The 27754-nt window shown below is 34.7% G+C and overlaps 1 protein-coding gene across 1 annotated transcript; it reads left to right on the top strand.

The window, feature by feature from the left end:
* Positions 1-451: 451 nt before the first annotated feature.
* Positions 452-27754, top strand: LOC129799330 (ATP synthase subunit d, mitochondrial-like). Its single transcript, XM_055843138.1, has 3 exons — positions 452-460; positions 27278-27563; positions 27618-27754. The coding sequence occupies exons 1-3, from the start codon at positions 452-454 to the stop codon at positions 27752-27754; spliced, it is 432 nt and encodes a 143-aa protein (XP_055699113.1).

Here is a 27754-nt window from a genome sequence, read left to right as displayed (position 1 = left end):
TAATTCGTGTTGGGAAAATTGTTCAGAGATTCACCGGCGAACTTCGGTCCCCATCGTCCCGAATTTCCACCGGCTTTCCATCCACTGGCACTCCGAGGGGTTCATCAGAAGTAATTTCAGGGGTACCCTGGCGGGGTATTCCAGCCCAATACACCCTTCCAGCCTGTCTGACCGTTGGAAGGTCGTCCTGGTCTGCGCAAATCGCGATACTCCTCCTCATATTCCATCCTACCTTCACGCCAACAGAGTATTTGGGTCATAGACTCAAATAATCCTCCCAACCCACCTGGGGGTAAAGGAACTGAAGAACACAGGGTTGGGGCAGAACAGCAAAAAAAAACGGTGCAATTCGCCACGTTTCATTTGGTAGGATGAGACAGGGGGTGAGAAGGTTTTTAAAAAAAAATCCACCCACTTTCCTGGTCATTCTTCATGCGGTGGTGGCTTGAAAATGTGGCAGGTGAGTGCATTTGTGACATTCTGCAATTTTATCATGTCAATAAAGTCAAAACCCACACAGCTCACATTAATTCTTTATGTGGAAAATTGTTAAACACATCGAACAGAACTGAACTTGGACAGCGAACTCATTTAGATCTATTAATATGGAATATTGCACTTTTATCAGTACACTTCGCTATATATATGTCAATCGTGTTAGAAAATTAAATTTGTTTCTTATTAAAAGTTCAAGTTTTTCAATCTAATTGATAGATAAGTGTCACTGGAGAGTATACATAAATACCACGACTCTGTTAAAGTTTAGAGTTTTGCGGAATTACTAATCTACACAGGGGGGTGACATTAGCTCTGAAAAATGCGGCCGGTTTTAGTGTAATTTTTTCCCTTTTTCGTACACATTTCACAAGATATCTCCAAAACTACGTAGGTTGCCAATTTAGGGTTTTCGGTTGCCTCTTCGTTATTAAATTGGCCTTTATTTTGTATTAGTATTTTTTGCTAGTTCATTCTACAATGACAAAAAATAGCTAATAAACTCAAAAGTTTTTTCGGCTCGCTAGAAACATGTGGGAAACATAGGAAGTGTCATGCCCCCTGAATCTACATCTAGTCGAGCAAGGAAGATATATGTTCACTCAAAGTATTGTCTCTATGAGTACTTGCTCTATAATAATGCAAATGTCGCAGGCTCTATTCCTCATTAGATCACCAGGAATTTTTCTGACGTTAGATGTATTCGAATTAAGTTCTGAAAATATTTTTGGAGTACTTAAACATTCAACTATCGAAAATTCAATGTCAAAATTTTTTACGGTCATACGTATCTATGGATAGAATGCTCACCAAGCCTACATCCGCAATATATCCGAAAATACAGTAGGTGTCAAAAGTTTGTTGTCTTATGTATGTTTGGCAAACCAGATGCAAAAACTAATAAAAAAAAATACTTTTTCGCGTTTTTCTTTTTGCAAGTGAATACTCTGCAATCCGTAGATCTTGTTTATATATTTAAAAAATAATTATAATTATATTTCATATAAAAAAATTATTGTTTTCCAAAATTTGTTCATTTTTCATGCGTCAAAAGTTTGTTGCCTCATTTGAAAAAGTAATTCTGTTGGGCCATTCATTGCAATATTTTTAAAAGAATGTGACTGTTGACAAATATTTATATTAGTTATAGGAAGTGTAGCTATCGTTTAAATTTTTCAGAATCGATAGTCGATAGTATTAAAAACATTAAAAATAAGTTATCATGTCACTCCTGGTAACAAAGTCTGAAATGAATGAGAGAAAAATATTAAAGAAAGGTAAATCAATTAAAAGCACTTTATTGGATCACTACCGATTAGGACCAATGCAGCCATATTGTAAATTTCAAGATTTTTCCAAAAATTCCATATTTAAGCAAATCGGTTAAAAAAAAGATCTTTCAGTATGATTAAACTTTGACCTTCCAAAATTCGATATCGAGAATTTTTGTTTTCAAAAACAGACAAAATATTCATCTGGGCTACCTTCAGAACATATTCGAAAATTAAAAAAATCGCCGAATCTGTTTTCGAAATAAACCAAAAAAGTGCTAACAAAGGAAAAGTACAAACAAAATCCAAAAAGAAAAAAATCAAAATTGTGACAAAAATTGAGAAAAAATTGCTAAAAGACAGTTTAAAGTAGTGCCCTCTTTCCCTCGTATGCTCTGTTGTGATTCTTACTAAATCCATGACCGACTCTCAGAAAAAAATTTGCAAGACTCAACCAATGATAAATATTTGGAGATCGAATCGAAAGTTCTGGAGATAGTTGATGTGTTTCCCTGAGTGATTGTTACTTCCGGTTACTTCCTGACGACTGACTTTTGGAATTCCTTAAACCAAAAAAAATGGGTTTAGAGGGTTAGAAGGGGGGGGGGGTGAAAGAAAAAATATTTGAAAACAATGTTTTTTTTATTAGGAGTAACCGAGGATTGGAAGTTGATATCCCATAGCATTTAAGCTCAAGATTGATGACGAATTTGAATAATACGAATTATAAGTATGTCATCAGCAGTATATAATCAGCAGTACCTTAAAAGTACAACTTTGCTGGATGACAGACTGCGTCCATTGCCGTCTTAAACGGTCTTCATAATAGGGGTTGACCTCAGTTTCTGAAGGTCTCAAAATCCAAAATAAGCAATCAATTTTACTGTTTTTTTTCTTTCTTTTTTTTAAATCCAATCGTTTGGGTCTTGATGACTGATAACAAGTTAGGCAAGTTAAGTCTTGCTAAGCTTTAGATCTAAAGCATGTATCCATTTATATGCCTTGATGAGGTACGGTCCAATGTGGTATAACAAGTGGTGAACGGAAAAGACCTGTCTTGTCTCTTGCAATTTTTATTTTAAACTTTTGACTAAAATAAAAATTGCAAGAGACAAGACAGGTCTTTTCCGTTCACCACCATTTATATGCCATGTTACCATTCATGACCAACATGACCAAGCTTTAGAGATAAATGGTAGAAAAGCTTATTGATATGTTAAAATGGTAGACGAAAATCCAAGGAATATATATAAATGCAAGAGGAATTATTTTTTAATGTAGTTTAGCATTACAATGTACATCAGTGGTCATAAATTGGTCATAAATAGTCATAAATTAGTAGTCATAGCGACGTCGATACTTCTACACTTAGATTTTCAAGAACTTTAAGGAACATTGTAGTCATTTTGCTTACGAAGAGTCTAAAGTTTATGAAGATATCCACACCAAGTCTTTGTAAGCTAATATCGTACCTCTAGCCATAATGTGTTTCTTGGAAAAGCTGATATAGGGAGTAGTAATATAAATTTCTATAAAGTGAAAAAGCAATTTGGTCAGTAAATATTCCATTTCAGTCAAAATAAAAATAATTGCAATAATTTATCATCAAGCACTTTAAATCATTTCTTTGTTGCCAAAATAGATCACAAGTTCTAAATTTTCCATATGCTATAAATATTTCACAAGTGCTAATAATAAAAAAAAATTATGATTTCACTCTTAATTATTCGAATAAATATAACATTTTATTCTTTCTGACTTAATTTACTAAAATTTTGACAACATTTTAGCTGAAAATGTCAGTTAAGTCATAAAGACACAAAGTTTCATTAGAATAGAGCGATATAGGGGAAATTTCCCATGCTTTGGACGGTCCCAAGCTTTACAATGACTAAATTTTTCCTATGTTTCTTGATTCTTAATGTTCGGGATATTGGTGGCAGCCAATATCCCGAAAGCCAAAAATTCTGAAAGGGAAGATATTGTATGGAGGAAAATGTTTACAATAATTTCGTAAGACACAGAAGATTTCCCTTTGCATCCAACAAACGCGGGAGCAATCATGGGAGTAGCTATGACACTTTTAAGAATTCGGGATTTTGGCCTTCGGGACTTTGGTCCATTCGGGATTTTGGCTTTCGGGATTTTGGCGTTCGGGATTTTGACCGGGACTCATTTTAAACACTAGTCACTTTCAGCTAGTTTTTAAAATATGGATGAGATGAGTCACATTTATTGAAAAGCATACGAAAAATTTAGTCATTGTAAAGCTTGGGACCGTGTAAAGCATGGGCACTTTCCCCTAATATTCCATAATGCTCGCCTTTAAAAAAATACTTCTTGTAATCTTATTTTACAGTATTTATAAAGAATTCTGTTACTAGAATAAATTTATAATTTCTTAGGCAAAAGTCATAAATTGTAATAGAGAATGGTTCTAATCCGCGAATATCTAGTGCCACAGAGTAAATAGGATGAAAATCACGAGATCCTGCAATATGGAACATTCAAGTACCTCCTCTCAAAGCAAAGTGAATATTATTAAATTTTAGAAAAATTTTGACTCAAAATACTTGATGGTCAACAAAAAAAAACTGTCCATATTTCTTTATTAAATTTTGTATTCCTAACTGTATTTTATTATTTTGTTTTTTTTTTCTATTAAAACCTATTTAAGTGACATTTTCACTTAAATATAAAAATATATTTTTTTAATTCTTCAAATCTCTAATTAGTTTATGAAATATTAGTATGATATAATGTCACAAGTATTAAAATAATTAAATTTCCATTTCAGCTCTCACGTTTTTCAATAAATTGCAAACATTGTGTGGTGAGAGATTGCTTCCAGCAAATTATAAAAATTCTGACTTTAAAAAAACATTGTGATTTTTTTTATATCAAGTTTAAATTTTTCGCTCTACTCGTAATTTGGGTGTTCTGAACAAAAAAATATTGTTGAAATTGCTGTGATGAAATTTCAAAGAAATTAATAAATTAAATAACCACAACGAAATAATTTTTTAGTATATGAGGAAATTCATTGAATAATTACAACTTTTGCGTACTGAATCTATTACTAAAGTCTTTGCTTTACTTGTAAAACACACATAAATCAATGCTTAAAGACTTTCAAATATTTTGAAATTTTCTTTTATGGTTCATATTCATGTTGTGAAAGCAAGAACAAAGTTGATGTTTTCTTGTAACTTTTCGTCATTCTTTTAATCTCTTCTCTCAGCCTTAAAGGCAGAAGGAAATCCCAAAGGGAATGGAAATTGAAGATTTTCCAAGATGATGATTACTTTCTCTTTTACTAACACCAAACAGGATGGAGTTATGTTTGCGAGACCAATTTTATTTAACTACATGATATGCTTTTGGTAAATTATTTCCCCTTTTGAAAGAAACATCATCTCATAAACCGAAAACCTGATAAACCTGCATTAGCTTACGGAGTCAATGGGATACTTAGTGCCATCTCGCAATTCATGAATATTTTGTTAGATTAATACAAAATTTTAAAATAGAAAAGCCTTGCCTTTAATTGGGACGTATGTAGGTTAGTCCAAATAGGGGAAGGCTTTCTGGTTCGCACATACTCTAGGTTTGAACATTTCATATTTTTTCCATATTCCTTTAATGAATATGACCCATTTTTCAGGGAAGGTGTGGCTGGAAAAATAAATTGCCATTTGGTAAGATACTTTAAGAGAATATGGGATAAATATGAATTTTTCGAACTTAGAGAGTGTGCGAAACCTGAAATCCTTCCCCTTATTTCTATTTAGTAGAGGAAAGTGCCTAATTTTTTCTATGTTTCTGAATAGATGTGACTCATCGCATCCATATTTCAAAAACTAGGACAAAGTGTCCTGTTTTTAAAATATATTGCGGAGCCACATTTATTCAGAAACATAAGAAAAATTTAGTCATTATAAAGCTTGGAACCGTGCAAAGCATAGGCACTTTTCCCTATTATCTATTTGAAAATGTACGGACCATTTCTTGTATAGGGGAAAACGCGCTACCTTCAGACGATTTATGTTCCGCACAAATCATTTTTTTAATGTGTTATAAATAAATTTGAACCTTTATAATATTATATTTTAATAGCTAGGGGAGACTGGGGCAAAACTTGTCAAAACGCATATTTAATTCTTTCACGAGCTCTGAGAAAACTTAAACTTTTTATAATGAGCACAGCCTTATAGGAAATTTACTGCTCTACAACATTGCATGAGACTATTTTCCTTTATCTCCAAAGAAATGTGATTTTCGAATCATTTTCTAAAAGTCGATTTTGTGGAGATTCTGAAAATTTCTGGGGAAAATTTGGTCAGTCGTCGGATAATTTGTGACGTTTGACTCTCGCAAACGTTAAAAATATCAAATAAACACATTTTTATATGAAATTTATTCCTCTGCAAACTTTGTCGACGATAATTTTTCTGTATCTTAACGAGAAATGTGCTTAAGTTGAGCTACTCAGTATTGATATTTTCTGTAAGCCAAATATTTCATAAATAGGGCTCAAAATTTCATTATTTTTTATTTTACATAATCCTTCCTCGAATCTCTTGAAACTTTGTAAGTTCAAGAAGCTTCATGAAGGCTATCCATAATGAAAATTTCAAGCCTCAGTCTCTTTTATTTCAGAAAATAGTGAATATTGAAATTTTCGTTTTGACAAATTTTGCCCCAGTCTCCCCTAGTCCAATGCCTCAAATTTTCAGAAAAGGGCTATAGGTGAAATGCATAAGGAACATAGAGAAAAAATTGAATTTCTCGAAGCTTGAATCGTCCGAAGGTCGCGCTTTCCCATATAGTTTTTTTATCCAAAATTTTAAAAGTAGGAAAGTTGAAAGTTCTATATTATCATAGATATGTACTAATGCATGAATTAAATACTAACAAAATCAGAGCGACAAAGTGGCTAAACTGAGACAGAAAATTCGTACAACTAAAAAAGAATTAAAAGAAAACTCTGTAGGAAATTAGCCAGACCAAAGTTCTAAATTAAAGTATAATAAAAATGAGTTCACAGAAAAAATTAAACGGATAGCAAATAGAGTGCAATTTACTTTGGTATTTTAGAACCAAAGTTATAAAGTGGAGTAAATAAAAGTTGGAGAATATTGAATTATCACAGCAAAGTCTTGGCTTGATAAGTGATATTCGGAGTTATACTAGCTCCATTAAAAGAAAATTTGATGACTTTTAAACCCAACCTTACGTACACCGATGATACTCGACATTCTGGTTGCCCAAAGTAGAGAATCCCAGTTTTGCTTTGTGCTCGAAATCAGAAGTTTATCACTTGGTTAAATTGACCCATAACTTTTAAAAGCATTCTGAAATCAAAGATTGATTAAGAAATACACGTTGTATAATGTTTTGGTACGATTTACAAATGTACGGACTAATATAAAAGTAAATCCGAGAAAGGTAAATCATTTACCAGTACCTCACCGATGAAAAAAGTCGCTAGATGTTGACCTATTGGTGGGTCAACAAAGACCGGAAGTGTACATTTATCATCGTTTAGTCTCCCTATCCGAAAAACTGTGCAGTCAAATATAAGAAACAATATTTAAATAAAATGAATCAATGCCCGACTCTTTACTGCTGATCCATTACTAATTAAGGCCACCGCTTCACCTTTTTTAAGGGATTTGACGCATGGATCTTTTCGGGAAATTTGAGGAAATGGACTAGACATTAAAATAAATTATTATAATAAAGATATCAGTGGCGCAATAGGCAAGACCGTTGGTTTTTGGACGGTGAGATCTCTGGCTCGACTCTCATAGCTGCGAGTTCGAATTCCGCCCGGTGCAAGCTACTGAATTTCGAGAAAAAGTAATTTTTCACTGGGATAAAAAACTTAATAAAATGCACCGCCTCTGCCCAAAAACCTTCAGGAACACGAACGAAGCATTCACTGCGGGGAAGGCGTTCTTGGGTTATCTAAGATCAGCAGATTCTTCCAACACGAAGGACATTGCAGTGATTAAATTGTAACCAAATAAAGTGTCTCGATACGATTAATAATAATGGGTCAAATTTCATATAATCATTTTGAAAAAAATGACTTGTTTGAAGCTTGAGTCGTCCGAAGGTAACACGCTTTCCCCTATACAAAATTTCATTTGCAAAATTTTCATTAGTGATACATATTTTCTTTTATTCATTTATTTCAAATTGTTTATCACAAACGAGGTCAAGGGCTTAGGATACCCAGGTTGGTAACCTACTCCTGTCGATCTTACCGCCACTTCAGAAAGATGGTCGAGGTCGATCCCTAAACGATTTAAGACAAGATCTTGAATTTGTTTCAGCTATCTTGTCCTAGGCCTACCGGGACGTCAGCCACTGCTTACTTACTTAGGGGAAACTGGGGCACCACCATACACGGGGTACCACCAAACAATAATTTTTATTTCTAAATTACTTGGGCTATCTCGACCATTCCTTCAGTGGACAAGCATCCCTATAGTGCCTATAAATTCCTGTAGGTCTTATCCTCTGAAATCGAATATTCGATTAAAAAATCGCAGTGTTTGGTGGTGCCCCAGTCTCCCCTATTTACTTACTTAGATGGCTGTAACGTTTCTTTAAGAGACTGGACCTTTCGCACTAACCTCCTCCATTTCTGGCGACTCTCCGACAACTCGCTCCAGTAACGCAGCATAGGTCGTTATCGAAAAGTATCCCAATCGGAGACTTCTTGGAAGTTTTTTTTTAACAATCTTGCGTTTACGGGGAGGGGTTATTAACCCCTCGCCTAATCCTCTCCAGAAGAGCCAGATCCTTTGTTCGTCAGCCTCAAGTTTGTGACTTCCCACTGGAGTGAGTTACCCAATCTTCTATAACTTACCTGAATGTAACGGGGCCTACAAGGAACCTAGCCGCTTGGAGGTGAACATAGGAATTTAGACCCTAGGTCAGCTCCTATCGGTCGAGTCGAGGAACCGATCGACTCAAGGGCACTTTACCTTATTTCGTAAAATGTGTATGAACGCTGAACAAATTACAATGGAATCAATCACATTTTTCAGAACTCAGGTTAGACCCATCAATGCTTAAAAAAGCAAGTCGTAGTTTTTACTAGTCAATAAAGGTTTGGATTTTTCTCAATAGAATAGGTTTAGGTGATCGTAAACTACTAAAGCTACGTATGTTAGTATTGTACCTACAATTTTTGCACGAATTTGGTGTAACCTAAAGTTCCTTTTGGAGGTTCAAAATCTAAAGCTCTCAAGATTCAAAATTGATTTATTACATTACATACGATCGAACTGAGTTTATTCTGAAATATAGCTAATTAAATTTTTTTTAGTTCTGCTAATTCCTTAATTTAAACACCCTGATTTTTCAGTGTTCCACTTTTGGTTTAATAAATCTAATAGTTTCAATAAGATTTTGGTTTATTGTTAGATACGTATTGGTTTTTTTTAATTTTAATTTTTTGATTAATTTATTATATTTAATATTTTTTTAAATATTAAATAATAAAAGGAGCTTTAATTTTTTGATTGAGGAAGCCCTAAAACTAGAACTAAGACTAGAACAGACTTCCAAAGAATTTGTGACCAACCGTTGTACTAGAAATATTATAACTGTTACACTAGTTGCGACTTTTAAGGACCTCATGCAGTCATTATTTAAATTAAAAAGACCTTTAGAAAACGCTTCCTTTTAATTCCTTAATATATGTAATAATTTTGAACTATAGAAAATATTTCCGTAACTTTTTGATTTCAGGTAAACTTACACCCAAATTAAAGTTGGTCGGATGATGACGAAAAAGGATATGGAAAATTTCTGTAAACTTTCTGTAGCATTTTTGATTATATTCCGTGTCCTTTTTATCCCCTTTCAATCCCAGATGAAGTTTGGTTTTTCCCATGGCCTTTTGAATAACTTGAGAACTTTCCTCCAATGAGTACCTGTCTACTCCCCATGAAGCAATGCATTAAATAATTAATAATTTAGAGCCATAATACGGAGTTAAAGAATCAAAAAAGTATACGATATACAATAGGTTTAAACTGACGTAAACTTTGAGAAACATTTTAAAAGATAAGTTGGAGGAATGAAAGACTCACATAATCTTTTACATAAACTCACTTGTAGTGAATTTTGAGTTTATATTATTAAAAATTCTTTCTCTTGACAAAAACCAAACGGAATGAAACTTTTTGAAAGTTTGTATTCGTAGGGGGAAGTTGGGTCATGTTCATGTCAGTGCCATGTTCATGTTGGGCACGTCATGTCAAATTGTTCTTGTACAATTACTGTTCATATTGTACATAATTGCTCAGGTTACTTATATAATATTTATATTTAAGACTAGCCTCGCTTTACCCTACATTTTCGTAATCATGAAATTTTTGAGATTTTTTCACGGGTTAATCGTGGGATTTAGGGGAATGTAGGCATGGTTCGCACATAATGAACCATCAAACGATGCGAATTTTCTCTTTGTTTGCAAAGAGCTGATCTACCATTTCTCATCTCGTTTCATGAGCTTAATAGTGATCTATCTTATGGCTAAGAAATGACGAACTAGCTGTTTGCAAAAAAATAGAAAATTCGCCAACATTCCCCTACTGACGTTTTTTACTCTAAATTTTGAGTTTCAAAATCTTTAATGCAATAAAAGTTCATTAAAGAAACTTTTCTGAAATTTTTCAAAATATTCACTAATTTTTAATAAGTTAGGTTTTTGTCCTCCAAACAAAGACATTCTATTGATACGGAAAGTGTTCCACTTTTTATATTTTTGATACATCCTTATAGAAAGTCAAGATGTTTACAAATAATTTGTTGTAGAAATACAATATAAATGAAATTTTCATGAAACTTTTGAAACTTTCGAAACTTTCTGAAATTTTAAAAATTAAAGATAATTCTTTAATAAACGAAATTGCCATAATAACGCAAGAAATGCTTTACTCTTAACATACTCAATATTTGCATAAATAAGGTCTTGAAATTTTTGAAACTTTTGAAATATTGAGAATAATGTAATTTCTTCACTGAAATAATGTGAAATTTTGAATACTTCAAGTATAAATAACTCATAATTTTAAATATAGATTAATTATTGATATAACCGAACACTTTCTTATCAAAATTTCACCTCTTTCGTGATCAAGAAAGTATTTGTGCTACCAAGAAATGATTGAATCTTTAGCAAAAATTCTCAGAGTCAGGCCGTGTTATTTGGTTTTCCGGTGATTCAGATAAAAACAAGAAGAGGATATTTGAGAAAAGACACGAATCATTGTTTGAGGAAATGAGAAGGCAAAGTACCAGGAAAAAAAGTATACGAGAAAACTGGTGACTGGTTTTCTTTTGCCTTTTGTGTGCAAGGAGATTGAGAGCCTGGGCAATTTTCTTGTGGAATTTTTCGGGATGTTTTCCGCTGACAACATGGAATAATAGAAGAACCTTCTTCCCCACCTCCCCCAAAGCTACTGATTATATGTGTGTAACCATGTTTTCTTCTGCGGCAGAACCATCCTCTTCTTGGACTAGAGAGAATAGAATTTCCACCCTCTCAGTCTTTGGCAAAGCTATTAAGCCATTCTCAACCCTTTCGGCAGGCTACCCCCAGTTCCATTTACCATCGTCTTGCCAACACCAAGAGACCACCAAGGAGCATTTTGTAGTCTGTGGTTATGTGGATACATAAGAAGTGAATTCTCATCTTTCGCCCCATACATTCACAGCTCAATGTATATATAGTTGGGGTGACTTTTTGTGGGTGATTCCTCCTCATTTTCGCACTATTATCAATCCTGAGATGCTCCACTGTTCTTCACTTTTGCCTCTGATTAGAACTCTCGTGAATCCACATGCCATCTGACTTGTTCCACACCCTCCGTTACCAGTGACACCCCCTCTTTTGTGAGCTATTCTGTGTGTGACGCCGTGACGATAATTAGGTTTTTCGAAAACCATTTAGATTACTCGGTGGAAATTGTGTGTCTCTCTACGTGGCTTTTTCGGGGGCGGGTATGGGGTACCTTTACCAAAAGATGGAAGGTTTGGGGTGTATTCATTTGCCAAAAGGCACAAGGTGACTTGATGAAAAGTCAAGTGAAGCAAAAACAATTAGCGAGAGATAATGAACGAAGACGGTAATTAAAATCTTGGATATAAATAGAATTAAATTGAATATCCATCCAAATTGATTGTCATCAACCGCAAATATTTTTGTACCATGCGTAATTTTCAGTCAGATAAATAACTTGGGACATCCAAATAAATCAATTAGATATCATTGAAAAAGGTAGGGGATGGCTGGGTAGTATCACATAGTACGTTTAACCAAGTCCTTCTAAATAATGGCTTCAATTTATCATGCAAATTAGACAGAAACCAAGTGGAAAATAGGGCGAATTGAGACAATCAAATCCTTATTATTAATTCAGTAAGATTTTATATTTTCGAAAATCGTAAAATTCCGAAAGCATCTTGCTTAAAAAAGTAACATTCCTATTTGCCCAAAATTGGAAGATGTTCGAAAAATCCAAACTGTGTTACAAATTTTCAAACAAAAGTTTAACGCAAGGTTTAGTAAATTTATTAAACTCGATCTTGGAGAACAAAACTGAACTTCGAATACCCTCCCAATAAAGTAAAGAGATTAAGAGCAGCAAATATCAATTTCAACCAGTGCCGACCAAAATTACGAACACCGGAATTCCGAAAACCAAAATCCCGAAAACAAAAACCCAGAAGAGACAAAATCCTGAATGGGTCGAAATCCAGAGAAACCAAAATCCCAAAAAGCCGAAATACCGAATGGTCAAAATCCTGAAAGGTGCGATATTGTACGGAGGATAGTGTGTAGAATAATTTCCTAAGCAATAGAAAATTTACCTTTTCCTTAAACAAGCGCGGGTGCAGTCCTTGGGGCCTTTTGACAGACTTGAGGATTAGTCGAGCGACGGTTTAGAGTAATTATATTCTGTAACGGTGGCAGCCAAAATCCCGAAAGCTAAAATCCCGAAAGCCAAAATCCCGAACGACAAAATCCCGAAAAGGTCAAAATCCCGAAAGCCAAAATCCCGAATTTTCAAAATCCTAAAAGGGATGAAATTATATGTAGGAAAATGTTTAGAATAATTTCGCAAGACACAGAAGATTTCCCTTTGCCTCCAACAAGCGCGGGAGCAATCGTGGGAATAGCTATGACACTTTTAAGAATTCGGGATTTTGGCTTTCGGGATTTTGGCCCATTCGGGATTTTGGATTTCCGGATTTTGGCGTTCGGGATTTTGGCTTTCGGGATTTTGGCTTTCGGGATTTTGACCGGGACCCATTCTCTAAATAATGGTTGAACCACATTAATATCATTTTCCACTAAGCCGTCTCTCGGCTTAAATCCTAAGTGTGTAAAGAACCTTTGATATGATATGTACTTTTAAGAATTCAGGATTTTTCCTTCCGTATTTCTAGCTCTCGGGATTTTGATCCAATCGGGATTTTGATCCATTCGAGATTTTGGCTTATTCGGGATTTTGACTGATTCTAGCTTTTAACTTTTGGGATTTTGGCGTTCGGGATTTTGGGTTTTTCGGGATTTTGACGTTCCGGATTCTGACGTTCCCTATTTTGCCTTTCAGGATTTTTACTGTAACCCATTTTAACATGCCTTATTCTTTACTCTAATTCCAAAAATATGTTAGAAAAACTGGGATGAAAAAATATGTTAGAAAAACTGAACTTGGTAGTGCCTAGGTTGTTGCTCCTTACCTTGAGGAACAGATTCAGTCAATCATTGCCAATCATTCTCTGGAAGAATATTAAGGCTTATGCCCCCTTCTTGGCCGGCAAAATTAGCACCTTCATCCCAAAAAGAGAGTCTGGCCTTCTGCTCCTGAGATCGCTTCTTTAAACACTGTAAAGGCAGAACGGCTAAACGATCTGATCTTCAACTTGCTTAGCTATTCCAAGAACTACACGGCAAATGGAAAAAGGAGATCCTAAATCTCAACAAAATACAGTTAAGATCGTTATTCGGCCTGCTTATGTGATGTTGTACTCTTGGGTACCACTTAAAAGAATAGGCAATAGGACAGTAATGATATCTTGTGCTACTCTCCGGCATTTGGGTTACAGTGGAGGATATCTATGGGCGACTCTCTTTGCCTTGCCTAATTTCTTTAACGTCCTTCATTCAGGACGCTAAAATAGAGCTCTAAAAAATGAAGGAGATAGGTACTATAGATAGAACAGTCTCTGTGCCCTGGCGTGTTTTTGGGACCGCCTCTAGAGTATGTCAGATTCGGGGTTCCTCTTTAGTAGATCCCACTATTTAGAGTAAAACCCTTCGAGTTTGTCGTCAATGCTAGTCGTCGGATCATCTTGGCAGAGTTGTCGTATAAAATAGAGTACTGAGAGATTTTACCCTGTCTTCTGGATGAGTCTGATTATTTGAAGATTACTTCCTTCTGAAAAGAGTGACAAGGCTTATGTCCCCTCTGTTTGATGGAAGGGCTAGCATCCACATTCTCAGAAAGATAATAGGCCATTGCTTGGTTTCCTAGTGTACAAGGCTACTTCTGCGTGAAAACAGGATATCCCAGCTGGGTGCTAGAGTCTGATTAGCATAATGTGCGCGTTTTTTCTGCTGCACCCGATACTACCATCATCGTTCTGATGCTTTATCTGCAGTACCTTTGGAACAGAAAACCAACTTGGACGAATGTCGAGGTCGAGTCTTGCTGTCCTATGGCCCCTAATGGAATGGATGCCATACCTCAAAATATAGGATGCAGTCCTAAGAGACTGGTCTGACGTACAAGGGTAACGACTACTCAAACCTACCTTCTTAGCAAATTCTAGCGAATAAACGATTATGTTTGAATAGAAGCTTAGGTCTTGTAATGGTTGCTAGCTCAAGCTTGGTCTCTACCTTCCTATTCACGGGTCGCCAAATCACTCTTTAATTTGAAAAGAAATAATGAAGTTAAGATACTCTTATTTTGTCTAAGCACTCAATGGGTCAAGTGGTCGAGCACTCGCTCTATGATGCAAGTATACCGGGTTCGAATACCCTTTATATCACCAGGACTTTTTCTAGCGTTAAAGGTGTTCGAATTGTATCCAGTGAGCTTTACTGCACTTGATTCCACGGGGCATGGGACTGACAACCCCATCCGTATATAAGAAAAAATAATAATGCATGTCTAGAAATCTTTTTGCGGGAAAGCCTAGTTCCTTCATGGAATGTTGTGCCAGCATTATTTTTATTATTATTAAAGTAGATGTGATAACAGTCCCAATGTCCCTGACTGTTTCCAACCGGAATGAGTTCGTTCCACCACCAGTCCCACGGTGAATCCCAAAGAGATTCTCCCTAAAGGGCCGCAGGCCTGCGACGATAACGAAACGATATTCGGTGAGGCCTATAATGCGTCTTGTCACTTCGTTGATATTGGTTAAAAGTCATCTTCGGTGAGCTAACGCTCAGCTTTTATGGTGTAAGTTACTGATTCAGTTAGCAGTTTTTCCGCCGGTCCTGGACCGGCTTGGACTCCTAGATATATTAATTTTTCGGGCTACCGGAAGTCCTTCACTTGGAAGAAAACTTTTTGACTATTTACATTTACTGGCTGAATGCTTTCTCTTTAGATAACTGATCCAAACTGATTTGGTTGGAAAAAATGGAATATTACAAGGAAAACTGGGGCAGTAGTAAACATGGGGTAATTGTAAACACCATCTAGACAAATTGAGTTTTGTCGACCTTTCCTTCAGTGGACAAGAATCTCCGTAGTATCACTAAATTCGTATAGATCTCGTTCTCTGAAATCTAAGGTCTCGGTGTTGACCTTAAATGAGCACGGTATAGCAGTACCACTACCCTAAAGCATTACTTTATAGCAATAAAATTTCTTATCTATCAGAGAAATTTTTTAAGTTTCCATTTTATCTATTCTAATAAATATTCTCAACTTTTCAAGCTTTCAAATTGATCTGCTACGACTATAATAGCAAAATTTTAACAAATTGAATTATGAATAAACACAAATGTTTGAGAAAGTTCGAACTGAAGAGTCTTTTGAATTGCACAAAAATTACTCAATGAACAACAATGGAAATGTCTTAACTTACTGCCTTAATTGAGTTATTTAGGTGCTCAAGATTATTTCAAGTTTGAGCGCAAAAGTTTGAGATATTTCTTATTTCACAAACTCCAAAAAAAAAATCCAAAGGGAAAATTGCGCAACTTTTCATGAGTTTTCTCTGTCTTGTGCCACCTTTTCTCATCCAATTCGACATTTGAAAGCTCTTCTATCTTTTTTCACGTGGTATTTCAATGATGTGTATCCAATTTCAGGTACGTAGAGCAATCATATCGCTGGCACATGGAATTGGAGCACTTTCTTCGCAAGTGGGGCTGTTTGGTGGTGGGATGTGGGGCAGAGAGGGTGGAAAAAAATTATTGACTTTCCAACATATTTCGTCTTATATCAATTTTCGCCTTGTGACAAGTGTGAATGTGGTGAATTTGGGTGAAACATCTCTGGGAATATCATCAAATTGGGAATATTTTTTTCTTCGTCGTTTTGCTCACTCGTCACAGATCTAACAGGTGTCCCGAGGAAATTTTCTATGGAAAAACCTCCCTCATCCCCCTTCAATATTACCTCACACACATTTTTTTTTTTTTCAGTAACCCAGTTCATCCACTTGAGGGACTCCCACCCAACCCCCCTGAGATGAATTACAATACAAACTTCACACAGCTGAGCTTTTCATTTTTCTCTTTTGTGTGTGATATTTCAGGAATGAAACATCATAAGATTAGGGATGGAAGCATATGAAGAAAAGAAGAAACTTTATGAATATAAATTGATACAAATATTTTCTCAAATTTCAAAATAAATGTAGTAGAGAAAAATTTATAATTCAACACACACAATTTTGCTCAAAAGATTGTATGTTTTAAACTTGGGAAATTGAGAAAAATCCAGGAAAAGAAAAGGAAGAAAAGCCAATGGTGCTGGAAGAATAACTACGACAACTTTACTTCCTTCACTTTTTTTGCACATTGTCACATGATATTGCTTTTGATTGCCGTTGGAAATCGTGGTTGTGATAGGATTTAAAACCAAAGAAAATTCAAATAACCCTCTTATTCGATTTTTTTTCAGTAAATATTTAATACAGTATTTAATAAAACTTTTAAAAGCTTAAAATTATAAGAACACTAAATGACCAGCATATTAGTAACAATTTGTACAAGAAAAACTAAACTTAAATATTTGGAAATAGTAATTTATTTTATGGGAATGTGGCGGAAGATGTGGCAAGTTAAAAATTTCAAGGTTTTGATCTTTTTCAATTCATGAATTTTAATTTATGCATTTATAAATCATTTGTACGTTTTGGTATTATCCAAAGAATTTTTCCATTGAAAAAATACTTTTATAAAAAATAACGCCTTGACACAAAGCTGCAGTTATGGTGGTATCCAAATGAATAATGAAAAGGGGAAATCTTTGTCGAATTTCTTTTCGAACATTAAAATCGTTTTGTCCATACAGAGCGTTTAGGTTACGTTCATTTTGTAACGGAGATATTTTTAGACAAGGCTATTAATAGTATCTACGAATCAGTATTTTTCAGAGAAATAATTCTAGAATAGTAATAAATCCAGAATCGAAAATTAAACTTATATTAAAAAAAAATAGTAAAAATGAAGTTCCAAAATTTGAACCGACAGAAAGAATCGAAGAATCGTATTCTGAACTATTTATTATATTCCAATAAGAGAACAATAATTTATTGGTGAATTAGGCAGAGGTTTATTTAAAAAATCAAACACCAAGAATTAAGTAAGTAAGCTTTATCTGAGGTTTAACCCTTAAATGACGAGAGGGTCAAAAATTAGGGGTCAGAAAAAATCATATTTTCTACTTATTAAAAGCAACGCATAACTTTATATATCCATATGAAAAATTTCCTTTTTGGGTCACTGGTGACCCAATCGTCTTTAAAGGGTTAAAAATTAGGTAGGGAGAGTTTTTACGGTTTCATACGGCAAATGATGTCCAAGAATTAAGATTTTTCACTGAATTCGAGATAAGCAGAAATATTATAATTATAGGGGAGATAGGGGTAGAATTAGCTAGCAAATGAAGCTTTTTTTTCGCGCATGATTTGTGAAAAAATGATAATGTTTGTCTGATGTTTTTATATTTCATAAGTAGCATTAGGATATTGGCTGTATGAAACAGTGTAGTTCAAATCTCTAAAATCCTTGACTTTTTCTAGAGAGGATAATGAAAAAAGTATGATACATTGGCTACACGTGCCCTGGCCTGGGTAGATATAGCCACTTTCAGGGTACTAATTGCCACCAGTTTTCCAGACGAAATTTAAAATTGGAGATACCAAATATTGTTTTACTTGATACACTGAAGCCGACTAATGCTAAATATGTCATTTAAACCCAAAGAAAAAGGCTTTAGCCGACTTTTTTATGACATTTTCGTAATTGTGGCAAAATTGATGAAAATATCCTGTAAAAATCTATTTCACAAATTGCTCATCCGAATGGCAATATTGCTTGGAATATCAACAGTACTTGTTCATCTAACAATTATCCATTGATCAGTGAAAAATCATTGATAGTTTTAGCCCGCCACGGAAGAGTAACTACAACTGCCCCGAGGGCTGTTTCAGTGTTTATCATCTTATATAAAAAATTGGATAATTATTATCCAAGTGAAAAATATTTTTTTAATTAGGTTTTTTAAACTAGAAATGAGGTAAAACTATGAAATCTTGACTAGAAACTCAGAAAACCAAATCCTGGTCCAAAAACCATAACATCAAAATTACAATTTTATACCCATTTTATAAAAATGCTTCTAAATTGTAGGATAACTGGATCAGACTTATAAATATTTCTGGCAATATCGGGATGTGTTCCTACTTTCATTAAAAAATACTTTGCTCGATGTGCATTTTAAGAAAAACGAGAAAAATCCACTGACTAATTCTACCCCTGGCTATAGGTACCCCGGTCTCCCCTATATTCTTTTGGGAATACCGTAGTCGTCTAACGACTACGAGGTCCTTCGCTTCAGATGGGTTTAGGGCAGAATCAGATTGACAGTCAAATGTTCATCGTATTTCGTTTATTTTATGCATTTTCCTTGCAATTCTTACGCAAATTCTCAATTACCGTATTACCTTATCTCATACTCGGTGGCCCTAGGTGAAAATAATGTAAGAAAATTGAATAAATAAAGCGAAAATGCGATAATCGGTGAGCAATGAAAAAAACTATATCAGAAATTAATCGTACAGCTTTTTTGCTTACCGTTTATTGTATTTTCGTTTTATTTCTTCAATTTTCTTATATTATCTTCACCTAGGGCCACCGAGTATGAGATAAGGCAATACGGTAATTTATAATTTGCGTATGAATTCCAAGGAAAATGCATAAATTAACGAAATACGGTGAGGCTACGGTGAGCATTTTACTGTCAACGTAATTCTGCCCTTAATCCTAAATGCAGGACTTCACTTCTGTCTGGATTAGGGTGGTAGGGACTCATACTAGGCAGGATTACCCTTTCCATCTGGAAGTCTCACACCCGCGAGTGGCACTGGAAACAGTTCCCCATTTTTGATTCTCAAGCTTTTAGACAGAAATTTGAGGTGAATGGAATTTTATTATTATTATTATTATTATTAATTTTTGAAGGCTGTGTTGTCATCACTTTTGGGTTTCATAAATTTTATAACGTATCGTGACTCTTTCTAGATATCGGCTGTTGAATATTTGATTTTGACAGTTTTAATCCATTTTCTTCAGTTACTTCTATGGAAAAAAATTCTATTTTTCTGGAAAACTCCTCGGTTTCCACGCTATTAGGAGAAACACTCAAAATACTCCTTCAACATCCGCTAGATTTGTCCTGTGCAATTTCCCGAAATGAACATTAGTAATCAATTTTATTGATCCTTAAGCTCTTTCACACTACTTTCTCCCACAATCAGTGAAACTTTCTCACTATTTATTCCACTTATCCCATTTCCTTTTACTCACATCCTGCCCAAAGTGAACATTGGGGGTCGATTTGTGAATATGGGGGTGAGAGAAGTAAAGAATAAACGGTGGGGTTAATAATTTTTTTTTGCCATGTTCTCTCATTGTGCCCCAGCACAAAGGTCGGTGAAGTTGAAATGGAATTTATTGAATCACATGAAAACTATTCATTCTAATATACATCGCCAAGTATGAAAAGGAGGGAAAAGTGTCGCATTCGCAGTTTCGCATTCTTTCAGCGGGAAACATTCTTCATAGAGCTTTTCTGCCCCATCCTCCTCCTCATGCAATCATTGTCACGATGTGGGCACCATGATCGGAGGGGTGAAAATTTCATGGGAAAATTTTCTATACAGCCATTGTTGATTGCCTGGCAAGGTTCTTTTTCTGCGATCCGAACATGTACAAAGAATGTTTTTGTACAGCAAATTGACGGAAGTCAATTTAAAAAAAAATTACGTCAAGCTTTTGTGGACAAAATAAAGCCTGAAAGAATTTAAGATATAGTTCTCTGTGCTGTGAAAAATAAATATTGTGTCATTGTGCTCAAAGAGAGCTTTCATAAAGCTAATATCTTTCTCAACAAACTCATATTAATACCAAAAAGAAATACCACAATTAAAGAAAATTTAATTGTTCTCGTGCTAATTGAAGACTTTTTTTTTTAAATAAAGCTTCTGTCAATTTTTCTATTTTGCCTCTAGCAAAATTAAAACAGAGATACAATAATGGTTTGGGAGCTTTCAAGAAATTCTTCCCCGAAACATGCTTATTCTTATCAGACATTTTTTTTTATTATTTCTCTGCTTCTTTTCACTTCACCTAACCAACCGAATATAACTTTATTATATTGTTTCACTTCTGATTTGTTCTCCACATTGTAAATATTTCATTTTATATAAATGAAACATATGTACAATTCTCGAAGGCATCCCTCGAAGCTTTTCGGTGGACTGCAAGACAATGGGGTTCTTAGACAAGATGGTAGTAGGAGAGGTAGAGAGAAAAAAAAACGTGAAAAGATACTTCATCTCTTATCGATTCTTCGTCTACCTCATTCTTCACCATCTCCCTTGAGGAACTTTTTTTTCTCACCCCCATCAAACCATCCCCTTGAGATCGAGTTGGATGTTTCTGCGCTGTTGAATTTGCTGCTGAGGCGAAACTATTAAGAAACTTCTAACGACATAATGATGTTTGTCGAACTCATAAGTTCTCTCAAATGTTACAAAAAAAAAACTTTAAAGGAGCCTCATGGGTGGAAAATGTAATGATTTTTTAATTCTTCACAACGTTATATTTATGAGATAATGAATTGCTGCAAGGTAAATTTAATTTCCAGCTCCTACATAAAGAAATTATGAAATATGCATCACTGGTGTCAGAAATGGGATTTGCCTAAACGATAATTTTTTTCTAAGTGGTGAAACTCAATGTTGATAAGTTTGACAAACTTTATACGCAAATTTTATGTCTTTTGAAAACGCTACAACAATTAGAACTAATCTGAATTACATAGAATTTCTTTATTTATTTAAGATTTTTTTTTATTTAAGAATAACACTTAAAAACCTAGAATTTAAAATTACTAAAAACATTACAAGTTTACGAGATTTAAAAAAAATGAAGAAATATTATTAGAAATAATTTGGGGCAATGCATGAAGAGACAGACAGGGGAAAAATTCATAGTCTCAGATGTTTTTGAAGTACTACTTTCCCTCAAAAAGGAACGTCCACTTTTGAGTTTTTAGCTTCTAATTTGACGTAAGTTGTGTATTATCTCCGGTTTCTTCTGGTGTTCGTCAAAGAATTGTCTTCCTTTCAAAACCAAAGACTTGATTTTCTCAAAAGCTGTCGACCCTCGGTAGACAGTGGAAAAGTGGTCGAAGGCTTTGGAGAAAATTAAGCCTTTTTTGGTTTTGAGAAGAAGACAATTCTCGTACGAACACTGGAAGAAACCAAAGATAATTCAAAAATGGATTCTCTCTTCTCAAGGAATATATAGTAAGGCCATGTAACTCCGACGATTGAAAAACTCGAATGCCGCGAGCTATTCAACTCCGATAAATCCACTTAAAATATAATTTATATTTTTATTTCCATAATTAATCACTGCAGTAACATAATATAACTATTCTACTTTAAGAAAACCCAAAAATAATATTTTTATCGGTATAATAAGTGAGCGAAACAAATATTTTTCAAACTCGGGTCAGCCGGGTTGTGTATTAAAAATTTCATTTCCGAGAAAATTTTGCTGTTGACAGCTCTTCGCTGGAAAACGTTCAGTGGTTTTTCTTTATTATGAAATATTATTTTCAATCAAAATTATTAATAAAAATTAATGTAGTTATTGATCTACAAGGTGAGTAAGAGTATATTAATGATGTAATAATAATTAATACAGAAATAAGTGAATTTGTGAATGTTTACACTGCGATCGTATTCGGATGCTGTGAATATCAATGTTTTGATATTCACAGCATATTTGATATTGAACAGTTTTGATATTGAACGAGTTTGATCGAATTCAACAGAGTTAGAAAAAAGCATCGCAGTAAGGTTCTTGCGCATATATTAATATTATCGTAATTTTCTTTAATATTATTACTAAAATTCTTTTTCTAATATGATTCTATATGAAACAAAGAATAATTCTATTGATTTGGAATGGGGGAAAAATATTTCATCAGTCCAAAAATAAGCGTTAAAGTCGCACTCTATGAAAAGCATCGGAATTACCTCTGTTTACGATTTCTCCCATGGCGGATACAAGGTAAAAGACCCAGTTAGCAAATGCGGTTAAAACGGACCCCGAGATACCAAGAACAAAACTGTGATCGATAAGAACAGGAGGCTCTCTTCGAGGCAGAAATCGTTTTTCGAACGCAAAGAACATGAGTTTTTTCGAAAATTTGAAAAAAATAAGCTTAATTATTAGACTTTGAGCTTATCTAAAAATAAAAAAAAGGAAAAGGAATACACTTACGATCTGTTTTTCGAGTAAATCACTATGCCGATTTATATGGTTTTGTCGAATTTAGACAGAGGGTACAAAGGCTTTTTCATGGATCTGTAGCTTACCAGAAATTGTTTTTTAAAACCTAAGGATCCCAAAACGATGTTCTTAGAGACCAAAAATCCTGCTTTTGGACTTTATAAACTTTATATGCTTGGAAAATCAGAATAAATTTTATTGTAATCCAATCTCGATGATTTTAAGTGGTTCACTTTTATGTACAGGAAATTAAAAGCACATTCCGTTTCTTTTTTTTTCGACTTTCTTAGGAAGATTTCGACAAGCTTTTTGTTTAAAATTCACATCGTTTTTTTAATGATATCAAATTATTTTTAAAAACGAAAACACAAAAAAAATCGATTGGAAATTCTGATAAAGAAAAATTATTTTTAAAGTGTTTAAAATCAAAAATCTAATTTAAATTAAATTTTTTTCAGCGAATTTCGTAAGCTGAAAATTTCCTAAAGCCACCAAAAAGGCTTTTTCTTGAAGAAAATTGCGGGAAATGTTGATCAAAAGTGGACTGAAAAATGGTGTTTTTCAGAGTTTCAAAAACTCTCTTTCAAAAATTGAACTCTAACCCCATTTTGATTATTTTGAGGCCTGATGTGAAAAGCTTTATAGTTAGATATTACGTAAAAACTGTTCCATAGTGACATTGTAGCTCTTTCTATTATTAAAAAATTTCTTCTAGGTTCAGAATCACAAAAGAATGAAATAATTGAGAATCACGGAATACCGAATTGGATTATTAACAGAATCACAGACTTGGAATCTCTGGAATCACATTGGAATCACATGGAATTAACGGAATATGGACACACATTTTCGATCTTGAGTAACTCCTTGGTCTCACTGGTATTTAATTCCAAGGGGCATGGGATTGACAATCACAATAGTGGTTGGCCCGAAAATCTTGTTTGCAAGAAGGCCTAGTTCCTCTATGGAACATCATGCCCGCGTTATTATTATTATTATTATTAACACATTTCCGACATATTTGGTGTCCTAAAATTAATTTCCCAAATTTCTAAATTATCCTAAGCTCATAAATTTTTAATCTAGGAAAGATGTAACATATTTTAATACAACGTGTACTAAAATGATAAGTTCTTGGCTTTATGTCTCGTTTTCTTAAACATTTTTTCAGTGTAACAGCATCCTTTACTCTTCATTCTTTCTTAAGTACCTTGGAGAAAATTGCAGGTAATCCATTACTTCATTCAGCAATTAATATCCCCATTGATCTTTAATTTCCTTCCACGAGCCTTCCGAAATACGTTGTAGCCGGACTTGTGAGAAGTGAAAATTCTTCCGTAGCAGGAACTTCAAGCCTGGCTAAGCGGAACTTTGGCACAAAAGCTCTCCATGGTTATTCTTTATTTCCCTCCGGGTGGATTCTATTCAGTGAGAAATTTTACAATAATTTTTATTATTCTCCTCAGTAATGCAATTTTCTCAACTTTCCCATTTTAGTTTGGGAGTAGATTTCACCTCGCATTTGGTGGGGCATCACCTATGAAGATTCCGTAGAGAATTTTTTTATATATATATATTCACTTTGAATGTGCGGGAAAACAGCTAAGAAAGTGGCGTAACAATGCACCAAACAGGAGAGTAGAAGGAGCCAAAAAAAAACGAAGAAAAAATCGTTCCGGAAAACCCAACCGAGCAGAGTCATCCTCTCTAATGATATATTTGTAATGCGGGGATTTTAATCTTTTTTTTCCACTTCGTCTTCTGCCCCCGTGGTTCATCCCTTTTCTTCCTAGCCTGGGGAATGGGTTCTTTTCGAGTGCGCGTTTTGTTAAATCGGACTAAGGCATCCCTTTTGCCAGCACACAATTATTGTGCTGCTCTGTATATATTCTTCTGGTATGGGAATGCGAAGAAATCTACACATCTGAGATATGAGTCCCCAAATGTGTGGATAAGAAAAGACTTTCTCCAGGTTTCTCCGGTGATGCCGAACAATTGCAGTTGGGGTCGAAGGGTTTGCTCTTGGGGGAGCACCATGATGGGTTATAAGAAGTGGCATTCAGCAACAATAGATTTTCCGGATCCAACCACCATCCCATGCCCCCATACTCCCAAATCAGCCCCTATACAAATTCACTTGGTGAGCACTTGCTACCATCCATTTCTCACCCAAAACTCTGCTCCACGGGAGCTCCACCGGGCTCCCCATTCATCTTTCCTGGAGAAGCAGCCGAAACGAGATACAGATCCACTGGGAGAAGGATTTCGCGTGTGTATAAACATTTTATTTGCAATTGTATATTATTTTCTTCTTCTGTGACTCCATCGGCGCCAACAATTTTCCGCCATGGAATTCCAATGCTTTTGGTATATTGCAGAAAAGAAAGTCGGAAAGAAAAGTAAAATTTATATTTTTATTAGTCACAAACACCCTCCTTTCCTAGATGCCTTTTTTTCTTTCCCTCTCGGTAGTTTCTCATCCGGAACTTTTGAGAGACTCCTTGACTCTTCAAGTCAGCATAAAATGCAACGACTCGACGGAAAATCCTTATCAACTTTCATTGAATGCAATCTCTTATTTTTACATTCTTCCATCAAGCAATTCAGGCCAATGAATTATTATAGAGCTATTCTGTGATTTCTATGTATTTGAACTACACTTATTCTAAGTTTGTATATAGATGTTGTTGATCCCACTTCTAACACAAATGTTGAAAATTTACTAAATTCCTGTATCCTGTTTGATCTTAATGAGAGTCTGTATTCATTATAACTTTATGTAAATTTATGTAAATAGTTAATTAGAAATAGTTAATTAAGCAAAAAAAATCCAATAGTTTGGGCCACTTTGACACATATTAACTATTTTTTAACTTTACAGTGCTGTCTCGCTATATGCACAGTTTGGGTACTCTTTTTGACAGTTCTCTCTCTGAATATGCACAACTTTTTTTGAAATTCCCAACGGTTTTTTTCTTTCTTTTATCATTTTTTTATTGTTCTAGAATTTCCCGTGTTATTTTAACTATAATATGAGACAGAAAATATAAAATTAAGATAATTAAAAACGAGAAAAAATAGTTACCAAGAAAATAATTTTCTTTATTACTTTGTCAAAATGTAAACAAATTGATTTTGAATGCAACCGACACAAAAGCTGTGCATATAGAGAGACAGCACTGTATAAAGTTTAAGTTAACGTTCATAAACCTTATCGAAAAATTTTCAAAACTCAAATACGTAACATTTGTAGACTTTATCCTGTAGAGCATATGGTCCATTCGACAGTTGTTAACCCAGTCGACGGCCAAACCCACCAATCCTAATCCTTCATTCCCAAGGGGGAGATATTAGGGTTGGAAGTGGTGTACGGTTTAAAATGAAGTGCTTGGAAGTCTTTGGAAGTGGAATTGCCGGAATATAAGATCTTTTCTGCCTAATTCCGTATTTTTCGGACTAGGCTAATTTTAGTTGAGATTTTTAATTCGAACGGCAGTGTAATTTGAAAAGATTTTTTGACATTTTACAAGTTCGGTTATGACGGTGAAGTGGGAAAAAATGCTCAAATTTATTACAGCTTAATTTGGGTAGTAATTTTTCCGAGGAAATATTCAGCTGAATAATAATTTTCCTTAATTTTTACATGAATTTCAAATTCAAAATTGCTCGTAAATACAGTAGACTCTCGCTAATTCGGCTCTTTTAAGGTCCGGATTACTTTATAATTCGAGCAGAAGTTGAATTTGAAAAAAGTTTGATGACATTTTTCAAGTTTGATAATGCGATTATCAAATGAAGCAAATATGCTAAAATTTGCTATGATTTGTCTTAGTTTTGATGTGATTTTGCGTTATTAAGTGATTTTTAATGAAATTTGTAATAGCAATGAGCATGTAAACTCAACATGAGTATGCATATCAACAAAAAATTGTTGCAGTTCAAACAGTTTGATGCCCGAATTTCTCTCTAATTCGGTTGATATATCGGTCCCAAATGCCCGAATTTGAGAGAGTCTACTGTAATGACATAGCTATTGCAATTGTCTTTGAATCCTTACTATAAAAATGATTAAAAGTGGCTTTGAAAATTATGAAATAAGGATTTATTCTTCGAAACATCAAATCCGTTTCAAACAGTCTCTAATATTGATAGTAATATTGTGAATATTCCAGTGGAAGAAAATTTTTGGATAAAGGCTTAAACAGATGACTAAAATGTTTGTGCTGATCAAATGTTTTGGCCCAAGCTTTTTTATAGCACGGTGCGGCCATGTTTTGTCAAGTGTCAAGTGGAAGCTTTTATTGTTGACAAAAAAAAAACTAAGGTAGAATGCGAGTGAAAAATAAAAAGTGTTGAAAAATAGCAGCGAGAAGTGTTACACAATCAAGTGTGAACTGAGCATCCCTGGCTAAGCGGGTTCCAGCTTGCCCAACATCCCAATTTCATCGCCTTCAAGCCCAAGAGTGACAAGTACTTGTGGAGTGTTCAGGCCAATCCTGAGCAGGTAACAAAGATTGACTCCGGCGCGCACTACAAGCAGGCCATTCCGGTGGCTGGGCTTGTGGATTCGTTCCAGAAGCAGGAAAAAACCCTCAAGGAGCCCTATCCCGAGGACACTTTCTCGGCTGATGTGAAGAGCAGCAGGATATCAAGCGGGAGATTCAGGTGTTCAAGAGGGTGTCAGATGAGAGGATTGTTGAATACTAGAAGTAAATTGCACAGCTCTGGTCTCTGTTGCTATTCGATCAGTTGACCATGTAAAGAGATGGAAGACTTTCACAATGCCTATTTCGAGTTGGCCATTGATCCACTCAACAAGCTAATTTTCTGGCCACACAATCCTGAGGACCAACTTGAATACATGGACAAGGATGCACCGGAATCTTCCGGATGTCATTAA

This window comes from Phlebotomus papatasi, chromosome 1, assembly GCF_024763615.1.
Source record: "Phlebotomus papatasi isolate M1 chromosome 1, Ppap_2.1, whole genome shotgun sequence".
In the NCBI taxonomy this organism is placed as follows: Eukaryota; Metazoa; Arthropoda; class Insecta; order Diptera; family Psychodidae; genus Phlebotomus; species Phlebotomus papatasi.
The sequence above is the reverse complement of the archived record's forward strand: the minus strand, read 5'-3'. Positions and strand labels throughout refer to the sequence as shown.

What these genes read in the sequence shown, in the direction of transcription:
- LOC129799330 (XM_055843138.1), top strand. An exon ending in AGGATTGTTGAATACTAGAA is followed by an intron (nt 27,564 to 27,617) that starts GTAAATTGCACA and finishes GACCATGTAAAG; the next exon opens with AGATGGAAGACTTTCACAAT.